General features: G+C 42.9%; 1 protein-coding gene across 2 annotated transcripts in view; it reads right to left on the bottom strand.

Moving 5' to 3' along the window:
- ARHGEF37 (Rho guanine nucleotide exchange factor 37) overlaps positions 1-17,678 on the bottom strand; it is a 71,964-nt gene that overhangs the window by 28,496 nt on the left and 25,790 nt on the right. For both annotated transcript variants that reach the window (XM_023550580.2, XM_003404593.3), the window contains one exon: positions 10,447-10,594. In XM_023550580.2, the coding sequence (XP_023406348.2) occupies positions 10,447-10,594 (148 nt within the window). The remainder of the gene's footprint in view (positions 1-10,446; positions 10,595-17,678) is intronic.

The following is a 17,678-nucleotide window of genomic DNA, read 5'->3' as shown; positions in this document are numbered from 1 at the left end:
ATTCCCTGGAAACCCTATGGGGCATTTCTACTCTGTCCTATTGGGTCACTATGAGTTGGAATCAACTCGATGGCAATTTTTTTTTTTTTTTTTAACATTAGATGGCTACCTGGGTGGTATAAACATTAAGTGCTCAACTACTAACTGAAAGGTTGGAGGTTCGAGTCTACTCAGAGATGCCTTGGAAGAAAGGTCTGGCTGTCTAGAAAGGCTACAGCCATTGAAAACCCTATGGAGCACAGTGCTACTCTGACACACATGGGGTCACTGTGAGTTGGAATCAACTTAACGGCAAAAACTTGATGGTTTTGGTTTGTGTGTTTAGATATCAGATGGGGGGACACTGGTAGGTCAGTGTAGAATTCTCTCTTTCCATGAAGATTTAGGTTCGATTCCTGGCCAGCGCACCTCATGTCCAGCCACCACCTGTCTGTCAGTGGAGGCTTGTGTGTTGCTATGATGCTGAACAGGTTTCAGTGCAGCTTCCAGGCTAAGACCAACTGGGAAGAAAAGCCAGGCAATATACTTCCGATAATCAGCCAATGAAAGCCCTAGGGACCACAACGGTCACCCGTTACACTGTGCATGGGGTCACCCTGAGTCAGAGGCTGACTAGATAGCAGCAGCAACAGATGTTAGATGCGCACTGTCAGTACGCACCTTACCCCTTTTCTGGGCCTTGGTTCCTTCTCTGTACCAAATCCAAGGGTCTGTTCTCTGCCCTCAGCTTATTCAACATTTCAACAGCAGACACAGCTGACCACTCCTCTTTCTTAAAACACTTCTCCTTTTGGTCCCTGAGATGCCCTCCAGCCCGCTTCCCCTCACACTCCCCAGACCGCTCCCTCGGCTTTCTCTGCTGGCCTCTCTCCAAGGCCCCGGAGAGCCTGAGGCCTCGTCTCCTTCCCCTCTCCACTCACTCTCTTAGTGACTTCACTCAGTCTCAGGCTTTAAACACATCCCAAACCCAGACTCCACCTTTAGCTTCTGCTCAGAGCTCCAGGCTCAAATATTCAACTAGGTATTGGCATCTCCACTTGGATACATCCCACACACAACTCTACATGTTGTGCATCCATACAACATTTCATTTAAAGAGGTAGCTCTGATGCTTTAAAGAAAAAAAAAAGTTTAAAAAATCACAGAAACTTAATTTTTAGAGATGCATTTAAAGGATTTACAGGCAAAATGTCATAATATTGGTAATTTCTTTAAATAAACCAAACCAAACCCAGTGCCATCAAGACAATTCCGATTCATAGCAACCATACAGGACAGAGTAGAATTGCCCCATAGAGTTTCCAAGGAGCGCCTGGCAGATTCGAACTGCCTACCCTTTGGTTAGCAGCTGTAGCACTTAACCACTACGCCACCAGGGTTTCCTTCCTTTAAATAGTTTAGCTTAAAAACAGATGAAGCTAGCATAACAAAATGCCAACACTTGTTAATTTTAGGTGATGAGTGTGTGAGTGTTCGTTACGTTATTCTATCTTTCTATAGGCTTAATATCTTTCATTAAAATAAGCTAAAAAAAAAAAAAAAGCCAATGGTGGTGAGGTCCCTTCCAGGTACACCATTTGAAGCACTGATAACTATTTCTAGTCCCCTTTTTGATGATGCCTGGAATTTGCAGAGAGTCCCCCAGGTCAATGGCATCAGGAAAAAGGCTCCGCTAGTCTGTCCTTGGTGACGACTTGTAACCCTCAGGTCGGCCTTCCAAGAATCCCACGAGGGTCTGTTGAATGTCTAGGTATGCCTTCTCCAAGAAGACTCACAAACGCTGCTCCAGATATTCTCTGGCCCTTCTTCTTTATCCTCTTATTCTTCTTCCGAAGGAAAAATCTCCAGACCAAATGTCCCGGAAAGATCAGCCATGAGGCCAAGAATAGACAGAGCAGGTGTAGCCCCCTCAGAGCTGCAGGAGGTGGGGACGAAAGGCGGCAGTGAGCATCAGGATTTCCTGGCAGGGTTTCCTGGCAGGATTACCTGGCAGGATTACCTGGCAGGACATGCCTATGCTGACGCCAACTCATGATGACCCCATGCATGTCAGAGTAGAGCCATGCCCCACTGGGTTTTCAGTGGCTGATTTTTCAGAAGTCGATTGCCAGGTGGTTCCTTCAAGTGCCTCAGAATGGACTCAAATCTCTAACCTTTCAGTTAGCAGCCGAGTGCTTGAACCATTTACACCAGCCAGGGGCTCCCCTTAAAAAACGAACGCTCAAGATCGTGTGCTCACACTTTGTCTGTCTGTAAATACATAGAAGAACATTTGGAAGGAAAATGTTAACTACTGAAGGAAGGGTGGGGAAATGGGAAATTGAGGGGGTAGGCTTACTTTTTACTTTATACACTTGTGTATTGTTTGAATTTTCTTTTTTTCCTTCAGTGAGCATGTATTACTTTTATATTTAAAACAAACAAAAATAGCCAATAAACTGTAAACTTTCACCTAAAGCACAATTAAAAAAAAAAATATATAGCCAACAGGGAAAAACAGGTTATTTGCCTTCTCCAAACGCTGCTGCTTCAGCCGCCATTCTGGAATTGCAGGTGCTTTGCACAGAATTGATCCTTCTCTGCAGGCGGCCTCTTCCACCCCTTATACCATTGGGACAGTCCTTCCTAAGGCAGAGTTCCTGCTGGGTGGGGTGCCAGGGCCAAGCCTTTGATCCTTGGCCCTCTGGTCAGATGCACTACCTAAGGGACAAGATAAACACCCCACCCACTCACCACCCAAATAAAGGGTGGGAGCAGCATGCACTTCGGAATCACAAAGAAATCTAATTGAACGTTGTCTTTTCTCCTAAGCTTCCAGTCAGCCAAGCTCTGACAGAACCCCAGGATCATAAACACAAGAAAGCCAGGATGACAGTCGCAAGAGGGCGGAGCTCAAAAGCCATGCTGACGGGAAGTGTGTCCTTTCTGGAGCAGAGGTAGACCAGGTTCTCACTGGGGCATTCTGGAAACAGATAGACTAGGAGGTGCTACAGGCATCCAGAGGGCAGGAGCCAGGGTGATCCTGTGAGGACAGTCCTGCACTGCGGAGAACTGTTCCCCGGCTCAGGAACCTCTCTGAACACTCAGAGACGGAATGAATGCCTTAAAATATGCTGCAATTTCAAGCACGGAGAGGGGTTTTTCAGACACTTGAACTCCATCCAGTTGCATGTTGTAACATTGGGAATTATTAAGACACCACACTTACAAATAAGACCCAGGCCATTTGCAAGAATATCATACTTCCTCGCGGTATGTAATGTTATCACTACTTCAATTATGTTACTTCCTTCTTTCTCTTATCACATACAGTGAAGTCAGGTTTGTTATCATTTACTAAAAAAAAAAAATTGTCAGTCAAGTCAGTTTCTACTCATAGTAACCCTATAGGACAGAGTAGAGCTGCCCCATAGAGTTTCCAAGGAGCGACTGGTGGATTCAAACTGCTGACTTTTTGGTTAGCAGCTGTGCTCTTAACCACTGTGCCACCAGGGCTCTTTGTTACCATCACTAGTTGTCATTCTAGGTTCCACACATTCTCTGCTTTTTCATTGTTCCGTACTTCTTGTATAGAATGGCTTCTGACTCTTCTTTCCTTGAATCCAAACTTATTTATTATAAGTACTGCAAGCATCTTACTGCTTCATGTCTTCTAGTACAGTTGTGCCCAAGCATGCACACACTAAATATATACCATTTATTATAAACTACTCTTCTTTTATTTTTCCTTTATATAGGAATTGGACCATTATATTGATTTTTTCAGTTAGGTATATAAGGTTTTATACATATACACACATATGTACATAAGTATCATGTACATATTTGTACACACACATACGTAGGTATATAGATTGGGGTCTATCTCAGAATAATACATATATTTAATATTTGTTATAAAAGGGGGACACTGGGACAAATAAAGAGTCACTGGGTGGTGCAAATGGTTAACACACTTGGCTGCTAACAGAAAGGTTAGTGGTTCGAGTCCACCATGAGGCAACTCAGAAGAAAGATCTAGTGATCTAGGAGAGGGGGGCTCAGGCATTGAAAAAGCTATGGGGTACAGTTCTACTCTGACACACATGGAGTAGTCATGAGTCAGGATGGACTCAAAGGCAATTGGTTTGGGTTTGGATTTCAGAGCTCAGAACTGACAAGGTTGAATTTTACCTCTGCTTTCGTTAAAAAATCCCTGGTGGCACAGTGGCTAAGAGCTGGGCTGCTAATCAAAAGGTCGGCAGTTTGAATCCACTAGCTGCTCCTTGGAAGCCCTGTGGGGCAGTTCTGTCCTATACTGTTGCTATGAGTTAGAATCAACTCAAAAGCAACGAGTTTGGTTTTTTAAAGAGGGAGCCACGGTGGCTGCTAAGCAAAAGATTGGCAGTTTGAATTCACCAGCTGCTCCTTGGAAACCCTATGGGGCAGTTCTACTCAGTTCTTCTACTCAACAGGTTTTTGTTGTTGTTGTTGGTTAAAGAAAATTCCTCACTCTTGTGTGTTCTGGAGAAGGTTTACTGTAAACAAATGATCAAGACTACTTAATGATCTACTCTGTTTAAATAACTTTAGAAAAGATGTTTCCCTTCCTGATCTCCCGTAACCTTCCTTACTCAGTCCAACCCTTGTCTCTCTTCCACCCCCACCCCCCCACCCCACAGCACCCAACCCTAGTCTCCACCCACCCTCAGGATTCCAGTGGCCTAGAAAGGAAACATTCTGAACAGAACAGCCCTGATCACAACCTTAGTGGATCACTTGCCCATCCCAGTGTTAATCCCCCTAACTTTCTTTTAAAAACTCTCCCACCCGTTTTGGTGGAGCTGGAGCTCGAACTTAGTTCTGTTGTCCCCTTCCCCCAACACAGTGCTCCTTCCCCCTTCCCTTCCCACTTCTTTTTGAATAAAGGTCATTTTGGGGGGAGCCTGTTCTAACATTATCTGGTGTAATGTTTTGTTTTTGACAGAACCACCGTGTCTCGGAAAATGTAATCCCTGTCTAGCCGAGATAACTCCAATCACGAGGATTTATTGTTACTTTGTGCAATGAGGTTATGTCCCCACGAGGTGCCATCATTGCTCCCACTTTACATATAAGGAAAGTAGGTGCTAAGACGTGAAATGGCTCTCCCAAGGTGAGTGAGAGGCGAGCCAGATCCACAGCCCACGGGAAAGCCTAGGCTAGCTGGGAAAGACCAGAGTGCAGAGGACATGGCAAAGGGCAGCCTCTGTGCCAGGCAGGGTTCTCAGACATAGTGCTTCTAAAAGTCTGAACTAGATGCCAGCACATACAAGTTTTCTGGCTACTCTTGAAAAATCAGAGGATCTGGCTGCGCAGACCAACCATCCTACATGGCAACTGAGGCAGACGGCTTGCAAAAAATGGCTCTGATTATTCCCCTCCCTATATCCACATCCCTTTGAATGTGACTTTGGAGCTCCTCCCACCAAGAGGTGAACTCTATTTCTTCACTTGAGTATGGGCTGGAGCCCTAGTGGCACCGTAGTTAAGAGCTACAGCTGCTCATCAAAAGGTTGGCAGTTTGAATCCACCAGCCACTCCTTGGTAACTCTATGGGGCACTTCTGCTCTGTCCTATAAGGTCGCTATGAGTCGGAATTGACTCGACAGCAATGGGTTTGGGGTCTGGGCTAGCTTTATGACTTGATTTGAGTGACAGCATGCCAGTTCCCAGCTGGGGTCCCCAAAGGTCTTGGCATGCTTCCTCTCTCTCAACACTGTGACCACCATGTGAACAAGCTATCCTGATGGAAAATGAGCGACCATGTCACCAGAGTTGCGTCAGTTTGTGTCCCAGATACATGAGAATCTAGCCAAGATCAGTAAAACTGATCTGCAGTTGATCTCAGTCACGTGAGGGATCTCAGCCAGGGCCAGAAGAATTATTTGGTAGACTCCGGCTAAATTACTAACATGTAGAAGTATAAGCAAAATAAATGCTTGTTTTAAACCACTATGTTCTGAAGTGGTCTGTTATGTAGCAAAACTACTTTATATAGCAACAATCAGCTGCGGCTGGACTGTATCTACGCTCTTGAAACAGGATATGTGCTCTCTAGTTTGCCACAGTCTCCACCATTCCCTACTGACCCACATTTGGCAGCATGCTTCCCTCATTTCTGTTACTTGTCTGACTCCTGTGGAAATGGGTTTAGTGACCCGTGCAAAAGCTTAATATAGTAAGATCTATTAAGGGATTTTTTTTTTTTTTTTATTAAGGGATGAACCAAAAAGGGAAATGAGTGTATTTTCTTTGGAGACAGGATGGGGCACTGGGTTAGTACATGGGTACTTGAAAAAGAGGCTCGGGGAAAGGAGGAGGATTGAGGGATAAATCAAAGTTAAGAAGAGAAAGATGGGAATTAGCAGGAGGTACCACATGGTACAATCTCATTTTCAAAGACCTAATTTTTTTTAAGTCTACACTGTTTTTCTCTTGGGTGTAAAGTAAGATACAAGTAACAACCTCTGATCTTCCTACATTACTGTGATTTCTAAAAAATGATCATCTATCTCCCTTTAGTGGGCTTGTTCTGGGGAAAATATAAGTCCTTTTGGAACAGAAGAGCAGCAAAACTAGTCACAGAAAATGAGACACAAATGACCCTTACATATACAAAAAGATGCTCAACTTCAATCATAATAAGATAAATGTGAAATTAAACCATTTGCAGACACAATTTTCAACTATCACAGTGACAAATACCCTAAAGTCTGATAACCTACTCTGTTGGTGAGGCTGTGGGGAAAGGGACACTGTCAAACATTGCTAGTGGGGATATAAACTGTCATAACCTTTACAGAGGGAAAGTTTTCAGTGTTCATCAGAATTACCACCAATGCATATTTCCTTTGGCCTAGCAATTCCATTTTTGGAAACTTACCTTACAGATACACTTGTACATGGGTGAAATGATACATGCTCGTGAACAGTCATTGTAGCACTACATGTATTACCAAAAGAACAGAAACAAACCAAATGCCCATCAGTGGGAGCTGGTTAAATAATCTGTGGAACAGCTACATGGTGGCAGAGCATGCAGCTGTTAAAAGGCTCATGTAGAGCAAAGTGGGAGGCCTCACACTACCTGATTTTGGAACCTATTACGCTGCCACAGTAGTCAAAACAGCCTGGTACTGGCACAACAACAGATACGTTGACCAATGGAACAGAATTGAGGATCCAGACATAAATCCATCCATGTATGAGCAGCTGGTATTTGACAAAGGCCCAAAGTTAGTTAAATGGGGAAAAGACAGTCTCTTTAACAAATGGTGCTGACATAACTGGATATCCATTTGCAAAAAAATGAAACAAGACCCATACCTCACTCCATGCACAAAAAAGAGCTCAAAATGGATCAAAGACCTGAATATAAAATCTAAAACGATAAAGATCATGGAAGAAAAAATAGGGACAATGCTAGGAGCCCTAATACATGGCATAAACAGTATACAAAACATTATAAAAAATGTAGAAGAAAAACTAGATAACTAGGAGCTCCTAAAAATCAAACACCTATGCTCATCCAGAGACTTCACCAAAAGAGTAAAAAGATTATCTATGGACTGGGAAAAAGTTTTTAGCTATTACATTTCCCATCAGCATCTGATCTCTAAAATCTACATGATACTGCAAACACTCAAGAACAAAAAGACAAATAACCCAATTAAAAGATGGGCAAAGGACATGTACAGACACTTCACTAAAGAAGACATTCAGGTAGCTAAAGATACATGAGGAAATGTTCACGATCATTAGCCATTAAAGAAGTGCAAATCAAAACTACAATGAGATTCTATCTCACTCCAACAAGGCTGGCATTAATTAAAAAAAACACAAAATAATAAATGTTGGAGAGGTTGTGGAGAGACTGGAACACTTATACACAGCTAGTGGGAAAGTAAAATGGTACAACCACTTTGGAAATCAATTTGGCAATTCCTTTAAAAGCTAGAAATAGAGCTGCCATACAATCCAGGATTCCCACTCCTTGGAATATATCCTAGAGAAATAAGAGCCTTTACACAAACAGATATATGCACGCCCATGTTCATTGCAGCACTGTTTACAATAACAAAAAGATGGAAGCAACCAAGGTACCCATCAATGGAAAAATGGATAAATAAATTATGGTATATTTACACAATGGAATACTACGCATCGATAAAGAACAGTGATGAATCTGTGAACCATTTCATAACATGGAGGAATCTGGAAGGTATTATGGTGAGTGAAAGTAGTCTGTTGCAAAAGGACAAATACTGTATACGAAGTTCCACTATCGTAAGAACTTGAGAAAGAGTTTAAGCAGAGAAGAAAATATTCTTTGATGGTTATGAAGAGTGGGAAGGGAGGGAGGGTAAGGGGTATTCACTAATTAGGTAGTAGACAAGAACTATTTTAGGTGAAAGGAAAGACAACACACAATACAGGAGAGGTCAGCACAACTGGACTAAACCAAAAGCAAAGAAGCTTCCTGAATAAACTGAATGCTTCCAAGTCCAGCATAGCAGGGGCGGGGGTTTGGGGACCATTGTTTCAGGGGACATCTAGGTCAATTGTCATAATAAAATCTATTAACATTCTGCATTCCACTTTGGAGAGTGGCGTCTGGGGTCTTAAACGCTAGCAAGTGGCCATCTAAGATGCAACCATTGGTATCAATCCATCTGGAGCAAAGAAGAATGAAGAACACCAAAGACACAAGGTAATTATGAGCCCAAGAGACAGAAAGGGCCACATAAACCAGAGACTACATCAGCCTGAGACTGGAAGAACTAGATGGTGCCTGGCTATATCCGAAGACTGCCCTTACAGGGAACATAACAGAGAACCCCTGAGGGAGCAGGAGAGCGGTGGGATGCAGACCTCAAATTCTTGTAAAAAACCAGACTTAATGGTCTGACTGAGACTAGAAGGACCCCGGAGGCCATGGTCCCCAGACCTTCTGTTAGCCCAAGACAGGAACCATTCCCAAAGCCAACTCTTCAGACACGGATTGGACTGGAGAGATGAGATAGAAAATATGGGCAGCTCCTGTCTGGAGGGGAGATGAGATGGCAGAGGGGGTCAGAAGCTGGCCAAATGGATGCGAAAATAGAGAGTGGAGAGGAGTGTGCTATCTCATTAGGGGGAGAGCAAATAGGAGTATATAGCAACATGTATATAAATTTTAGTATGAGAGACTGACTTGATTTGTAAACTTTCACTTAAAGCACAAGAAAAAAAATTTTTTAAAAAGGATCACGTATGTATAAGAAGCTCTAGTGGCACAGTGGTTAAGCACTTGGCTGCTAACCAAAAGGTTGATGGTCCTAACTCACTAGACGCTCTGCAAGAGAGAGATGTGGCAGTCTGCTTCCGTAAAGATTACAGCCTTGGAAACCCTATGGGGCAGTTCTACTCTGTCCTATAGGGTCACTATGAGTCAGAATGGGCTTGATGGCAGCAGGCTTGGTTTGCTTCTTTTGGCTGTATGTACATATATATTGAAATGGAAAGACCTCCAAGATGTATTGTAAGTGAAAAAAGAAACAAAGAAAAAACAAGATACAAACTTTCACTAAAAAGGCAAGAAAATAGGAGTATATGTATTTGCTTATATATACACAAAGAAATCCTGCAAAGATACATAAGAAGTTCAAAAGTTGTTCCCTTACCTTTAGGGATATGAAGGTAGTAATTGGGTGAATGAAGGGACAGGGCAGGGAAGATTTTTTTATAGTATAATTTTTTATATTTTTAAGTTTTTGAACCATGTGATGCTACCCACTCAAAAATTTAAATTAAAAAATACTTTTTTTCCCTACATCTGCCTCCCTGAAGCTTCTACCCTCTGGTGCCAGCTCTGGGCTGTCTGATCATTTTCCACATGGCAGGACTTCAACCATCTGGAGAGAAGGCTCCCCAGGTGATACATACCTGTTTCCCTCCACTGTTGCTTGCAACACATGGTTCCCACCAGCTCTTTGCACTTCCCTGTGATAATCATAAGCTGGTCACCAAATGTTTCTGCTTTCCCACCTTCTGAACACATGGGAGAAGAGCACTCCCTCACCTTCTGGTGGATGGATGAAGCCATGTGATTAGTCTTGTCTAACAAAGTAGTGATGGATATCATTTCTGGGCTGAAGTACGTTAATTACAAGCCTAAGACTTTCTAGAGCTCTTTTCCCTTTCCACAGTGACTGGCAATATTCCAGATAGTAGTTGGAAAGCAGAGCCCCAAGTCAACCTGCAGTGAGCATAGAGCATAAGGAAGATAGAAACCTTTGTTGTTTTAAGCTATTGAGAGTTAGGAGTTGTTTGTCTCTGCAGCATAACCTGACTGATACAGGTATTAGTATTGACACACTCTTAGAGCAATGTGAGCAGCACTAAGTAGGGGTGAGACTTGAGGTCAATGGTGGTCATTCTACTCACACCACTGCCTCAATGATGCCCTGGATCTCCCGCTGCAGTTCTGGGTCCTTCCGGTACGTTTCCACCAGCAGCAAGGCCTGGTCACAGCTGGCACAGTAGACCTTATAGACTCGCTCCAACTCCTCTTGGAATTCCAAGAATACGTTACCTGGCAGTGAAAAAATAAGTTACCTATTAAGGGTGAGGAGGGCCCCCATTTTCCTTGGGGCATACCCATATGTACCCCTGCTTAAAACAGGGAAGCAATAAGTACAGCAGGTAAGCACTCCAGCTCTGGAGTCAGACTACCTGGCTTAACCCGTTGTGTGACCCTGGGCAAGTGACCTCATCTTTCTGAGCCTCAGTTTTCTCATCTGAGTTCCAGAAAGTTGCTGTAAGGACTAAGTAGCAGGAGATGTAAAGCTCTGGCTGGCACACTGTAAGTGCTTTAATAAATTATAGCTACAATTACAGTATTAATACTGATAATGCTCAGAGTTACACAGTGCTTTAGAGTTTACAAAACATGCTCCCTACCACTGGCCTATTTTACCGTTAAAATTACTGTATGTGGCAAGTACAGCTACAGAGCCTTAGTTTACCAAGACACACTGCACCACAGTACAGGTGGTTAAAGAGTGGGGACTTTGCAACTGGAGAGAGCTAGGGTCAGACCTCCAGTCCACCCTTTCCCAGGGGTGTAACCTGGGGATGAGTATTTGACCCCTCTGATTTTCCATTTTCTCATCTACAGAATGGGAATAACAACAGCGTTGTTTGTGAGGATTAAATAAAATTATGCATGTAAAGCACCTGACACAAAATTCATTCATTCATTCACCAAATATCTACAGAGAGTTTACTTTCTGACTACGTGCCGGGCACTGTTCTAAACTCTGTGAACAAAATCAAGCCGCTGCCTCATGGGGCTTATATTCTGGGGGCGGGGGAACATCAATAAATAAACAATAGATAGATGGATGGATGGATTGGAACTGAGATACCAGTACGAATTCATAGTTTTAAATACACATACTGATGGATAGAAAGAAATATAGATATGTACGTGCACATGTTCGTATACATGCATATACTTCCTAGCTCTGTCAGCTGACAGGGCCTAGGGGCAATGACACCCCAGTAACAATGAGCACATCTAGCACCTAAAAGTTGATTTCTAAATACATACTATTCTCCAAAAATAGGGACAAGAAATGGCTGATTCCGGTGTCAGGACAGAAAAAATATAAGATGAGCCTGGACCATCTGGCACTGCCAAAAAGCAAAGAGGTGCTCAAAAATTGATGGGGGCATATTGAAAGGACACAGGACCTAACCTGAAGGAGCTCCCAATGGCAAACGCAAGAAAATGATGAGAGTACTAGATCAGAACTCATAGAATAAAGTAAATATCCACAAGTCCATATTGATATAAATAAATAATTGAATAAAGAAATAAATGGCGGACAAAGGGCAGCTCACCTTTTAGAAGAATTCCAATTAACAAACATAGACGAAATTAAGAGAAACAGAAAACCACCATGAGAACACCTGTAATAGTTGTTGCAGGCAAGAACCATTGATGGATGCTAAAATTAGTGGATGAAAGTTTGAGAAGAAATAGGACATATGTATATCAAAGTTTCCCTCCACAAGATAGTTGGTAATTACAAAGGGAAAAATAATAAATTTACAGTGGAAAACCTAGCAGATATTACCTTGGCTACATGTTCAAAGATGACATTACCAAAAAAACCAAACCTGTTGTCATCATGTAGATTCCAGCTCATAGCTACTCTATAGGGTAGAGTAGAATTGCCCCATAGGGTTTCCATGGAGCACCTGGTAGATTCCAACTGCCAACCTTTTGGTTTGCAGCTGAGGTCTTAACCACTGTGCCACCAGGGCTCCAAGATAACATTACTGTAAGTAAAAAGACATAGAGGCACCATGTGCCCCCGATGTGAGGTGCTGTGAAGGACACAACACTGATTCTTTCTAAAAATGCATAACCTTAATTTAAAAATGAGAGAAAATCAGAAGAACACAAATGGAGGGATCACCTACAAAATAACTGGCCTGGACTCTTCAGAGCATCACGGTCATGAAAGACAAAGACTGAAGAACTGTCACAGATTCAAGAAGAGTAAGCTCACGTGAAGCAACAGCTAAGTGCTCAACTGCTAGCCAAAAGGTTGGCAGTTTGAACCTTCCCAACAGCTCTGTGGGAGAAAGACCTGGCAATCTGCTCCCATAAAGATTACAGCCTAGGCATCTTCCCAGGGCTTCTCAGAGTCCCCTCCACATGCTGGAAAGCTGCTCTTAAAGACAGGCCTTGATTCGCGGAATTGCATAGCTGGAGGTTGGGAAAGTGCCTGATTAATTCATCTTATCCATCCCCCTGTCTCCTCCTGCTTTACAGACTTCCTCCTCCTGCTTTTACAGTCCCTCTCACTAGCCTATTTAAGGGTCTAGTGCATCCTAGGTGGAAGTTCTTCCTCTGGTCTCACTGCCTTTCATTTCTACAATGTAAGCCAACTTGGACCTGTCATGGATTGAACTGCGTCCCCCAAATATATGTGTGTTAATTTGGCTGGGCCATGGTTCCCAGTACTGTGTGGTTGTCCACCATTTTGTTAATTGATGTGATTTTCCTATGTGTTGTAAATCCTATCACTATGATGTTAATGAGATAGATTAGCAGCAGTTATGTTAATGAGATCTACAAGATTAGATTGTGTCTTAAACCAATCTTTTTGAGATATAAAAGATGAAGTGAGCAGACAGACAGGGGGGCGTCATATCCCCAAGAAAGCAGTGCCATGAGCAGAGCACACCCTTTGGACCCAGGGTTCCTGCACAGAGAAGCTCCTAGTCCAGGGGAAGGTTGATGACAAGGACTTTCCTCCAGAGCCTACAGAGAAAGTCTTCCCCTGGAGCTGACGCCCTGAATTTGGACTTCTAGCCTACCAGACCGTAAAAGAAAAAACTTCTATTGTTAAAGCTAAAAAAAAAAGATTACCGCCTAGGAAACCCTATGGGGCAGTTCTACTCTCTCCCGTAGGGTCACTATGAGTCAAAATCGACTCAAGAGCGTATAACAACAACAACAACAAGGTCACATGATAACAAAATGAAATGTGGAATCCTGGATTGGACCCTAGATGGAAAAAGGATAGTAAAAGAAAAACTGGCAAAATTTGCATAAAGTCAGTAGAGTAGTTAACAGTATCGCATGAATGTTAATTTCCCGGATTCGACCATTATACCATGGGTATGTAAGATGCTAAAATTGGAGAAACTGGGTAAAGGGTATATGGGAACTTGTGTTATTTTTGCAAATTTTCAGTAAGTCTAAAATTATCTTAAAATAAAGTTTTAAAAAATCAGCACTATATTATTGAATTAGATAAACTAAGGAGGGAAAAGTGGAAACGGAAGGAGTATTACAAGGCTATTACAAATACTGAGGCAAGATCTTCTACCATCTAGGGAGGAAGGCATGGGGGGAAGAGAAAGGCATTAAGCACAGCTGGACAAGTGAGGAGCCATGGGCCAAAGGAAGTCCAGATGACCCTATTGCCTGCTTAAGCCAGGAGCTGGACCTCTGACCTGAACCAGACACCCTCGTGATACATCAGATTGTGCCTTGATGTGGTTCAGCTCTCAGAAAAGAAGACCCCCCCCTACAAGATTACCACCCCAGGACCGAACCCAGTTCAGCCAGTCCTCAAAGATAACTCAAGGAAGAGGAGTGCCCCAGAACAAGGGAGAGCACGATCAGGAAAGATCAACCTTAAAATGCAGCTAAGGAGAACCTGTATGATAGGGAAGAGATCAGCCAACTGCAGAGAAGACCTTCCCTAGGAGATGGCGTAGGAGTGGCCATGAAATGTAGGGTGGTTCCCACATTCTCCTCAAAATGAGTGAGTCCTCAGGAATGTAACTGATGTGAAAGAAACTGTATCATAACCAGTCTGGCCTGGGGCACTGGTGTTTTCGGTAACAGAAGGGTGGAGGAAAGCAAACTCCCCAAGAGCAGAGTTGCCCAAAGAGATAAATGCCTGGGGCACCAAAAGAAAGGCTCTAGTCCTTCTAGAAGGAGCCTTGAGGGCACAGTGGTTGAAGGGCTTGCCTTCAATCAAAAGGTCTGTGGTTCGAACTCACTAGCTGATCCGAGAAAGAAAGATGTGACAATCTGCTTCCATAAAGATGTACAGCCTTGGAAACCCTATGGGGCAGTTCTACTCTGTCCTATAGGTCACTATGAGTCAGAATTGGCTCAACAGCAGTGGGTTCAGTTTCTTGGTTAGTCCTTGTAGAGTCACAGATTAGTAAAGAAGGTACTGCCAACATCAAAAGGACATTCCACCTCTAGCCGGAATTAGTCAGAAAAGAGAGAAAGAGAAGCAAGATGGTTAAGAGCTAGGGCTCTAGGGCCCAAAGAACTGTATTCAAATTCTAGCTCTGCCTAGTCAAGCTGTGTGACCTTGGGCAAGTTACTTAACTGATCTGATTCTCAGGTTTTTTTTAAATAAATTAAAATAATCATAATAATAACAAGTAATGGCCCTGGAGCCCTGGTGGCACAGTGGTTAGGAGTTTGGCTGCTAACCAAAAGGTTGACAGTTCAAATCCACCAGCGACTCCTTGGAAACCCTATGGGGCAGTTCTACTTGTCCTATAGGGTTGCTATGAGTGATGTGGTGAGAAAGAAAAGGGCTACTCCATGCCAGGTACTCGGCGCCATGACTAGCCCAGAGGATGGGTATTATTATCATGCTTGTTTATATATATATATATATATATAGTGCTTTAGGTGAAAGTTTACTGCTCAAGTTAGTTTCTCATATAAAAATTTATACACACATTGTTTTGTGACCTTAGTTGCTATCCCTATAATATGATCGAACATCCCTCCTCTCCACCACAGATTTTCCATGTCCATTCAGCCAGCTCCTATCCATTTTTGCCTTCTCATCTCGCCTCCGGACAGGAATTTCCCATTTAGTCTCGTTTATCTATTTGAACTAAGAAGCACACTCTTCAGGAGTATCATTTCATGTCTTATAGTCCACGCTATTCTTTGTCTGAAGAGTTAGCTTCAGGGATGGCTTTAGTTCTGGTTTAACAGACAGTCCAGGGGCCATGTCTTCTGGGGTTCCTCCAGTCTCAGTCAGACCATTAAGTCTTATCTTCTTACTAGAATTTGAGTTCTGCACCCCACTTTTCTCCTGCTCCATCAGGGACTCTCTGCTGAGTTTCCTGTCAGGGCAGTTATTGGTGGTAGCTGGGCACCATCTAGTTCTTCTGGCCTCAGACTGATGGAGTCTCTGGTTTATATCATGCTCATTTTAAAGAGGTAGAAACTGAGGCTCAGAGATGTGAAGTAACTTGTGGGTGGTGGAGCCTTGTCCGTTGTACTCCAAAGCCCCTGCTCTAATCACTAGACTCTACTGCCCAAGTATAGTAGTCACCAGCCACATGTGACTACTGAGCACTTGAAATATGGCATGTTTAAATTGAGAGGTGCATGGAAACCGTGGTGGTATAGTGGTTAAGAGCTATGGTTGCTAATAAAAAGGCTAGCAGTTTGAATCCACCTGGTGCTCCTTGGAAACTCTATGGGGCAGTTCTGCTCTGTCCTACAGGGTCACTATAAGTCAGAATTGCCTCAACGGCAATGGGATAGGTTTTGTTTTCGGTAAATGTAAAAGACACAGCGGATTTCAAAGACTTAGTACAAGAAAAAGTAAAATATCTCATAATTAATCATTTTTATATTGATTACATGTTGAACTATTATTTGGAATATATTGGGTTAAATAAAATATATCATTAAAATTTCACCTCCTTTAATTTGTTTACTGTGGCTACTTAAAATTTTTAAATTACATTTGTGGCTCACATAATTTATAGGTATATATTTTTTTCTTATGACTTTTTTTTTTCCTTAATTGTGCTTTAGGTGAAAGTTTACAAAGCAAATTAGTTTCTCATCAAACAATTAATACACATATTGTTTTGTGACATTGGTTGCCAAACCCGCAACCTGTCAACACTCTCCCCTTCTTGACCATGGGCTCCTCATTTCCATTCATCCAGCTTTTCTGCCCCTTCCTGCCTTGTCGTCCTTGCCCCTGGGCTGGTGTGTCCATTTAGCCTCATATACATGGTTGAGCTATGTGTATTACTGTTTGTTTTATGGGCCTGTCTAATCTTTGGCTGAAAGGTGAACCTCAGGAGGTGACTTTAGTACTGAGTTAAAAGGGTATCCGGGGGCCATACTCTTGGGGTTTCTCCAGTCTCCGTCAGACTAGTAAGTTTGGTCTTTTTTTGTGAGTTAGAATTTTGTTTTACATTTTTGTCCAGCTCTGTCTGGGATCCTCTATTTTGATCCCTGTCAGATCAGTCACAGTGGTAGCTGGGCACCATCTAGTTGTGCTGGACTCAGTCTGGTGAAGGCTGTGGTAGCTGTGTTCCATCAGACCTTTGGACTAATTTTTCCCTTGTGTCTTTGGTTTTCTTCATTCTCCCTTGCTCCAGACGGAGTAGGACCAGGAGACATAGCTTAGATGGCACCTCACAAGCTTTTAAGACCCCAGATGCTACTCACAAAAGTAGGATGTAAAACATTTTCCTTATAAACTATGTTATGCCAATTGAGCTAAATGTGCTCTGAGACATGGCCCCCAGCCCTCAGCCCCGTCACATGATATTTCTATTGGACCGTCCTGCCCTAGACCATGGTGTCTTCTGGGGATGTGAGCCGGTGCAGGGACTCCTGTGTACATCCAAGTTGTGTTTGGAATCAATCATAAGGAAAGGGAACCCAACTTGTTTGGGAGAGAATAGTTTGTAAAACACTGTCTTGCCCGTGTTCCAAAATTGTTTTATTTTATTTATCTATTTCTTTTAACTTTTTGTTGTGCTTTAGATGAAAGTTTACAGAGCAAAATTGTTTCCCATTCAAAAATTTACACACAAATTGTTCTGTGACATCAAAATTGTCTTAAAATTCTGTGGCCACCAGATTAGGAAAGGGGCCTTCATTTTCTAGCAAGGCCTGAGCGGCTGGGAGAGTGCAAGTGGCATGGAGAGAGAGCTGGCAGGAGCCAGAGTAGTCCCGACTCCGCACATAGTTGCCCCAAGGAGAAGAAAAGCCATTTGGTTTCTTGTGCCTCTTTTCTGGCTAAACGCAAGGGGCAGAGGATGAGGAGGCTATTTTCTGGACTCTCCAAAGGCCAGGGAAT

Source organism: Loxodonta africana, chromosome 2 (genome assembly GCF_030014295.1).
Source record: "Loxodonta africana isolate mLoxAfr1 chromosome 2, mLoxAfr1.hap2, whole genome shotgun sequence".
Classification (NCBI taxonomy): domain Eukaryota; kingdom Metazoa; phylum Chordata; class Mammalia; order Proboscidea; family Elephantidae; genus Loxodonta; species Loxodonta africana.
Note: the sequence above shows the minus strand (reverse complement) of the source record. Positions and strands in the feature narration are given on the sequence as shown.